The sequence below is a fragment of the Eumetopias jubatus genome, unplaced genomic scaffold (genome assembly GCF_037043125.1).
Source record: "Eumetopias jubatus isolate StellerSeaLion01/CBP00866 unplaced genomic scaffold, mEumJub1_p1.0 scaffold_10, whole genome shotgun sequence".
NCBI classification, from domain to species: domain Eukaryota; kingdom Metazoa; phylum Chordata; class Mammalia; order Carnivora; family Otariidae; genus Eumetopias; species Eumetopias jubatus.
In genome coordinates this window covers 52,973,687-52,981,412 of record NW_028274816.1, presented here as the reverse complement: position 1 = coordinate 52,981,412, position 7,726 = coordinate 52,973,687, and the positions used below count along the sequence as shown (strand labels likewise).

The 7,726-nt window shown below is 57.9% G+C and overlaps 1 protein-coding gene across 1 annotated transcript; it reads right to left on the bottom strand.

Annotated features, from left to right (window-relative positions):
• Positions 1-2,371: 2,371 nt before the first annotated feature.
• CNFN (cornifelin) lies at positions 2,372-3,430 on the bottom strand. Its single transcript, XM_028088172.2, has 3 exons — positions 3,151-3,430; positions 2,622-2,758; positions 2,372-2,532 (listed from the first exon to the last, which is right to left on the bottom strand). Exons 1-3 carry the CDS (start codon positions 3,257-3,259, stop codon positions 2,443-2,445), a joined length of 336 nt encoding a protein of 111 aa, XP_027943973.1. The 5' UTR covers positions 3,260-3,430; the 3' UTR covers positions 2,372-2,442.
• Between the last annotated feature and the right edge of the window lie 4,296 nt (positions 3,431-7,726).

Sequence of the window (7,726 nt, the reverse complement as noted above, 5' to 3'; positions counted from 1 at the left end):
TTAGCCCCTCAGCGGGCACCTCGCCACCTCGCCCTGAGGTGTATATTCATCCACATACATGAATGCAAGAGGCTCCCCAGGAGCATGAGAGAAAGCCTGAGCGTGGGAGCCTGAAGGTCTGGATTCAGGGGTCTGTGTATGGCCATCAGTGCCCTAAGGACTTCGGGAAAAGGGGTGGGGGGGGGATTTCACCAAGGGCCTACAGCATTCCAGGTAGTGAGTGCTGGGTGCTTGGTGTGTCTTTTACTCTTCCCAACATCAATGCTGAGAGGTACAGGTTGGTGCCCCCGTTTTGCAGATTTGGAAACTAAGCCCCTTGCCTAAGGACCCAGGGCAGATTAACAGCCCAGATTCTGATGCAAGCCTGTCTGTCCTTTGCCCCCTCCCCCAATTACCTCTAAAATAATGTCCCTTTTCTGCGTCCATGGCTCCCACCTGTGATCACTCCTCTCCGCCTGCAATGGGCTCCACACTGTTCTAGGTGCTGGGGACACAGCTGTGAATGAGGTCCCTGCCCTCATGGAGCTGACAAGCCAGCGGGGAGCCAGATAATGAATAAGCAAACGATGTGGTATGTTGATATATGGCCAGAAAAACAAGGTGTTGAAGGAGGGGAAGGGGGGTCAGTACTCGCTATGGAAGATAAGGTAGAAGGGAAGGCCTCTCTCTTCAGATGGCGTGTGAGCAGAAGTGAAGGAATGAGCCGTAGGGACATGTGAGGGAAGAGAATTCCAAGTTGGGGGAACGGCTAGTGCAAAGGCCCTGCGGTGGGAGCATGGCTAGCATTGGAGAAACAACCAGGAGACTCGTAGGAGGGAATAAGGAGGAGAGAAGGGCACAGAGGAAGCAGGAAGCAGATGGTGCAGGTCCTTGGGCCACAGTGAGGGCTCTGGCTTGAACTCTATGCAGGAAGAGCCATGAGAAGGTTCTGAGGGCAGGAGGGGTGCGACCTAACTCAGGTGTTCACAGGGCTTCTCTGTGGGAGGAAACTAAAGAGGTGGAGTTAGGGTGCAGAGCCCAGTGAGGAGCCACTGCATTAGTCTAGGCTGAAGAGGAGGGTGGCTGGAACAAGGTGGGGGCAGTGGAGTAGGGAGAAGTGAGGTTCTGGATATATTCTGAAAGTAGAACCAATGGAACTTGTTGACAGGTTGGGACATAGGGTAATAAAGTGACTGAGCAGCTGGAAAGATGGGGTTTGCTATTTCCTGAGAGGGGGAGCCTGGGAGAAGCAGGTTGCGGGTGGGGAATCCGGAGTTAGGTTTTATTTATTTATTTATTTGAGAGAGAGAGAGAGTACTTGCGGGGTGGGGGAAGGAGAGAGAATCTCAAGCAGGTTTCATGCCCAGCAGGGAGCCCAACGTGGGCTCTCTGAGATCCTGAGATCATGACCTGAGCCAAAATCAAGAGTCGGACGCTGAACCAACTGAGCCACAGAGGCACCCCTGGATGCCTTTAAAACCCAGGTTTTAAATTTGAGATGCCCGTTAGATACTCCAAGTAAAGATGTCACTTGATGGTTGGATACACAGATGGAGAGAGAGAGCGAGAATAACAGCAAATAATACAAATAACAGAATAGTGTAGTGTTATTATACATAATAATATTAACAAGTTTATTAAGCTCACTCTTTGGTCTTTCCATCTGTTCTGTCTCTTGCTCACACAGTAGCCATATGACATATTAGGGATTATCCTCGGAGGAGGAAACAGGCCGAGAGAGGCTTATTAATTGACTAAGATAACACGCCTAGTAAGTGGCAAGAGTTGAGATCAGATCCTTGGTCTGCCCAGTTCTGAGACCAGATTTTCTTAATCTGCTAGTCGCTTTTGCAATAAAGAGAACTGGGTGATCCTTAAGGATTAGTTTCAGCTCCAGGGAGCCTTGAACCTGGCAGTTCTCTGCTTTGGAGATAAAGGACCCCCTCCCCCCAAACCTGTTAGGAATGTGTGTAGGCCAAGAGTCCATAGGTATTGACTTAGTAGGGGTGGGGGAGGGGCTCTCCTAAATTTTTTTCTGGAGCTTTTTCTGGTTTTGCTTATTTTCAGGATCCTGGCAGAACTTTGGTTGGGCAGTTTAAGGGGTTAGTGGTTTCACTCTGTTAATGAGGGACCCGCTGGTTTAGCGAGGTAAGAGACTTGCCAATGTCATACACAGCAGGCTGGGGTCAAGGCTCTGACCCTGGCATCCTTCCACACCTAGACATCTTCCCTGTGTCCCCACACCCCTCACCAAACCTCCTTCTCCACCCAGATTCCTTCCCTGGGACAAAAAGAATGCAGGCGGAATTGGTTTTCAGGTTTTTATTGTGGGCGTATTTCTGGTAGCGGGATAGCGCGGAGGGGCAGGCCCTCCCACGAGGCGGCAGAGGGGGCCGAGGGGGCCGAGGGGGCCGAGGGGGCCGGGCGTGACAGGTGGAAAAGGGGGAGACGCGGGGAGCTGCTTTACTCCCGGATCTTCAATTCCCGCGCCATCTGACAGAGGGCGCAGGGCAAACAAAAGGTGAGGGCCGCCCAGTCGTGCCCGACGGAGCCCTAGAGGGTGGGGGAGAGAGAGTCAGGAGCCCCGCCATGGGTCCCCCTAGGAGGTCCATCCCCACCCGGGCCCCGCGACCCGCACGCACCTGGATGTGATAGCGCTCCCGCATGCCGGTGCGCAGGGAGTGCAGGCCTCCGGGCAGGTAGGGCGCGCAACAGCACTCCCCGAAGTCGTCGGAGATGCGGCAGGCGAGGCACAGGGGGGCGAAAGTGCCGCACAGACCTGGGGGCGGGCGCGGGGCAGTCAGAGCGGGGCCCACCGGGCGCCCCGGGCCGGCTCCGCCTCGGGGAGAGGCGAGGCCGATGCTCCGCGGCGCGCAGTCGAGGGTCCCGGAGGGAATGAAGGGTCCCAGCGGCGGGTGGTTTAGGAAGCTGGGAGATAGGGTTTTGGAGGGGGAGCTGGGGCCACAACGGGGAAAGTTGAAGGTGCAAGGGACGGGGAGGTTGAGGGTCGCAGGGGAAGTTGGAAGAGGTGAGGTCAGGATCCTGGGGAGTGTTGGAGGTGGGAGGAAGGGGTGAGGGTTAGAGTGTGGGAATTCGGGGTCTAAGGAAGGGAGGGGGCGTGGGGTGCGTGGGGCCTGGCCCCGCCCCCCGGAGGGAGCCGCCGGCACTCACAGACGGGCATGTCGTTGCAGCAGTCCGTGAGTCCCGTGTGCCAGTCGCTGAGCTGGGTCTGGTAGCAGCTGCTAGCGCACTGGGGCTGACTGGTCACTGGGTAGGACATGGCTGCGAAGGTGGTGGGCCAGGGTCAGCGGGCAGCCCGACAGCCCCTCCCGGACACCGCATCCCTGCCGCCCCTTCCTCTGCCGGGCAGTCTGGGCGGGGCCACCAGGCCGCCCACGGAGGGGACACACCACTGCGCCCCCCTTCCTGTCCGCCACGTTTGGGCACTGACACCCCAGTCTGTCCCTATCGCCACTGCCTCCTGCACATCTGGTTGGGCTGTGGGTGGGGAACTCCTGCAAGTCTGGGCTAGGGTGGGTGCCACATCCGGGCGGGGCGAGATGTGCGCCGCCTCCTCGTCGTCTGGGCCTGGGGAGCCGGGTTCCCGCATTTCCAGGGGCCTCTGGGGTGCAATCAGGCGCCATCTGTCTTCGAGGCCAGGGTGCCCAGGGGAGGGAAGCGGCCAGGTTCCAGGGCCTGCAAGGGTTCCAGTGATCCCACCTTTGCCTTTCACGTTGTCGTGCATCTCAAACTGCATCTTGCTGGCCCTGAGGAGGTGGCGGTGTTGGGGACGGCAGAAGTGGCCGCGGTGACAGTGGCTGAGTCTGTCCAAAGGATGCTGGATACTGGGGGAGGGGCGGGCAAGGAGCAGGGGCACTGGGGGCTGGGTTCTCAGGGGGAAGGGCACTGGGGAGAAAGAGGCCAAGTCAGCCTGCCAGCTGGGAGAAACATGGAGTAGGGATGTACGGGGTGGGGGCGAGAAACTCGCCCGTCTCTGTACGGCTGCCGGACAGACCCCACAGGACCTTCCTCATACCAGAGGTAGAGCTGGAGACAGAGACCAGGGGACAGAGACAGGCGGAGTCAGAGACAAGTGGAGAAAGAGATCAGAGCCAGGTGCCCATAGCGATGCCACCAGTAACACTCACACCTGCCCAGCGCTTTGACTTCTCTGCAAGCCCATTTCGCAGATGGAACACCAAGGCTCAGAGAGGTGAAGAGAAATGCCCCACATCCGACGGCCCAGGCCAAGGGGGTTAGTAGAGGCCGTGCTGGGCCCCAGGACTTCCAGATTCAACCCAGCGCCACTGAGGTTGAGAAGGTGGACACGGAGGGCATTGAGAAAGACAGAAGTGTCCACCGAGACAGTCAGAGATATGCAAGGGACAGAGATGTCAGTGGAGTGGGGGTGGGGGGGGGAGGACACAGTGAAGAGGCTGTGGGCAGATGCTCCTACCTGCAGGAGACAGCAATGGCGATGATGCAGACAGGTGTGGGTGAGCCGGGCACTGTGTTCTGTCTCTGGCCAGGAGCTGCTTATATTGGGGCGGGCCACACAGCCCTGGGCGGGGCTCTGACGGAGGTGCCCAGGGAGCCCAGCCGGTCTGGCTGACCCTCTTCCCCCCACAGGAACTTCCCCTCCCTGGCTCTCCATCCCCCATCCCCCCTTTTCCCCTCTAGCTCTTGTGGGACCAAGGAAATCAGGGAGGGGGCCAGGGATGCGGAGCTGGGAGGGGAGACAGAAAGGGGAGCAGGCAGAGAGAGACAGGGGGTGAGGGGAGAGAAGGCAGAGGGGAGGCGCGAGGGGCGCAGCTGGGCTACAGTGCAGAGACCCAAAGAGAGGGACAACAGAGAGACGGGGGAGGGAACGGGGGACACAGAGACAGAAGGGGAGAGGCCCAGATGGGAGAGAGAAGGGGATTCAGAGAGGTGGACAGAGACGAAGACATAGAGAGATGGAGAGATGCCGAGACAGAGAGGGACAAAGATCTGGGGGAGAAACAGCAGAGAGAGGAGCCAGATTCAGAGAAGAGACACAGAGGTGGAAAGTGGAGAGGCAGGGAGGTGGAGGAAGGAATGGGGGGTGCAGGAGAGTGCAGTGGGGGCTCCCCTGTGAGGGCCTCTCCTGTCCCCCTGAGTGAGGCTCCCACTTCCCTGGAAGAGGGGGCACTGTCCTCCCATCTGGGGCCACCAGGCACATGGGGGGCAGTGTGTTTTGGGGGTGACTCATGCTGGCAACCAAAGTAACTCAACTCACTCGACCTTCAAACTGGGAAGGGAGGAGGCTGGGAACCAAGAAGTGTGGTTCTGGTAGGAGATGGATGTGGCCCAGGACTGGGGGTGGGGGGCAACAGAGCAGATTGGGGGCACGGGGGCCGGACTCCTGGATCTGAGGGAGGAGGGGCTGGGGCTTCATCTGAGCCCTTAACAGAGGAGGGAGAGGGGCTCAGATTCTGGCTGGGGGTGTAGACTCTTGGGTTAGGCTAGGCTGTACCCCTGAGTGTGCAGGGGTCCTGGGATTTTTGACTGCTGGGCTCCTGAGGGGTGAAAGAGCGAGGGGCCTGGAGGCCTGAGTCACCAAAGTCTGCCCCCAACAGGCCTGGCAGGGTTGGAAGTGACTCAGTGAGGGAAGCAGCATTAGAGTCGGGTGGGGTTTCCAGCCCGGGTGTCACCCCAAAAATGTAGGAGGCGCTGGAAAATTGGGGTGTTACCTGCAGAGAAGGTAGTGGTGTCACCCCACTGGGAATGGGTATGGGGTGATGGCAGGTGGATCACCCTGTCCGCCTGGGACCCCAGCTTTTCCCTCACCTCCCAATCCAACCCACACCAGGACCCAAGCCTTGGTCTCCCAGCACCACCCAGATGGCTCGCTGTCCTTGTCCCCAGACTGATGGGTGGCACTCAGCGTTTTGCTGGCGCCTGTCCATTACTTGGTCCAGGAGCCTGAATGTCTAGGAACATCTCTCCACTTCTGGTCTAGTGTCCCTGTGCCCCCATCTCTGCATCTTTGCCTCGCCAGCTCTGTATCTCTTTCCTGATGTGTTTCCAAGCTGCTCTGGTTCTCTGTCCCCCCATCTCTGAGTCTCTGTTCCCTCAAGCTGTGTGTCTCCTGCCCTCGTCCCGGGGTCTCTGCCTCCCATCCCCGCATCTCCATCTCCAGGCCTCCGCATGGAGGCAGCCCCAGGGCCCCATCCCCCAGCTGGCTGGACCGTGATCTGCAGGTGACTCAGGGTCAGTCATCTGTGAGGACCCCAGGGCTTCCAGGATGACAACCCGAGTTGTCCTCAGGTTTCCTCTCCCCATTCTGACACCGCCTGGGGGTGCAATTAGACAGCAACTCATGTAGATGAGGAAAGCGGGTGGGGAAGCTGTGAGGTGGCCTGCTTCGGGGCGAGGGGGAGGGCCGGAGCAGGAAGAGCAGGGGCCTGGGGGCTGACCAGTGGCCATGGCTGTCCCGGGGCACCTGGCATCCATCCCCTCAACAGGGTTGCCAGATAAAATATAGGATGCCCAGTTAAATGTAAATTTCAGGTAAACAACAACTACAACAACAACAACACTGTTTTTGGCGTAAGTATGTTCCATGCCATCTTGGGGATATACTTATACTAAAAGAGGTATCTGTTGTTCATCTGAAATTCACCTTTAACTGGGTGTCCTGTATTTTTATCTGCTAACTCTGGAACCCTGCCTTTAAAGACAGAGGAGAGGAATCCAAGTCCCTGGCCCCTTTTTTTCCAGAACCCAGGATCCCAGGCCTCCCGCTCTTCTTCCTCAGGACCTGAGAGTCCAGGTCCGGATCCCCGTCCTCCTCTCTCCTAGAATCCATGACTGGGCGGGGGCACTCAGCTCCTATTCCCTCAGCACCCAGGAGTTCAGGCTCCCAGCCCCTTTCTCTCCAGAATCCAAGCGTCCAAGTCAGGTCTGGGTCCAGTTGCCCAATGAGGGTTTCATAAGGCGGGTGGTGCCATCCGTGGCCCTCGTGGAACCGGTCAGGCAGAGCGGACAAGTGAGGTTGCCCCCTCTTCCCATCCTGAGCCTGCTGCTTCCTCGAGGGCCAGCCCAGTGGGGCCGGGAGCAGAACAGGAGCTCAGTGGCGTTCTGGGTGGGACACCGAGTCTGGGTTTGGGTGTGGTGTGTCTCTGCGTGTGGTGTGTGCGTCTCTCTCTGGGTGCTGTGTGTCCCTGTGGGGGTTGTCCCCACGTCTCTGTGTGTTCTGGGGTGTGACATGTGAGGGGGTCTTTTCTATTTGTGTGTCTATATTGCCTTTCTGAGAGTCTACCCACTGTGCATCTCCCCGCTCCTCCCCCGCTGTGCATCTCGTTCAGGTGTGGTCGGTTGTCATGGTTCTAGAACTCTGACTGGATTAAGGGAGGAGTGATTTACTGAATAGTAGCCTCGTGTGATGGGTTCCAGAGCCAGAAAACCTGGGTTCAAATTCTCATGGCCTCTTCCTGGCCCTGAAAACTTCGGCCAATCACTAAGCTTGCCTGGACCTTGGTGTGTCCGTCTTCAAACTGAGTGGTGGCAAATAGAGTGGTTGTGAGGATTCGACGAGTTAGTTCATGGGAAGGGCTTAGAACTGTGCCTGGCACTCAGAAACGTTTTGTGTTTCTGCGGGTGATGACAGCAAGGTGCTGTTCTAGTTGCTGGAGATACAGTTGAGAATGAAACCAAGTCTTCTCGTGGTCCTGGCTGGGTTTGAATGAGTGGCCTGCCTGTGGCTGGGCGTATAATTGCATACCTG

Bases quoted from the DNA above. Each gene is read 5' to 3' on its own strand.
- CNFN (XM_028088172.2), bottom strand. From the start codon at position 3,259: ATGTCCTACCCAGTGACCAGTCAGCCCCAGTGCGCTAGCAGCTGCTAC. The intron at 2,759-3,150 runs GTGAGTGCCGGC...GCCCGCCCCCAG, and splicing joins CTGCAACGACATGCCCGTCT to GTCTGTGCGGCACTTTCGCC. The intron at 2,533-2,621 runs GTGCGTGCGGGT...CCCACCCTCTAG, and splicing joins GGGAGCGCTATCACATCCAG to GGCTCCGTCGGGCACGACTG.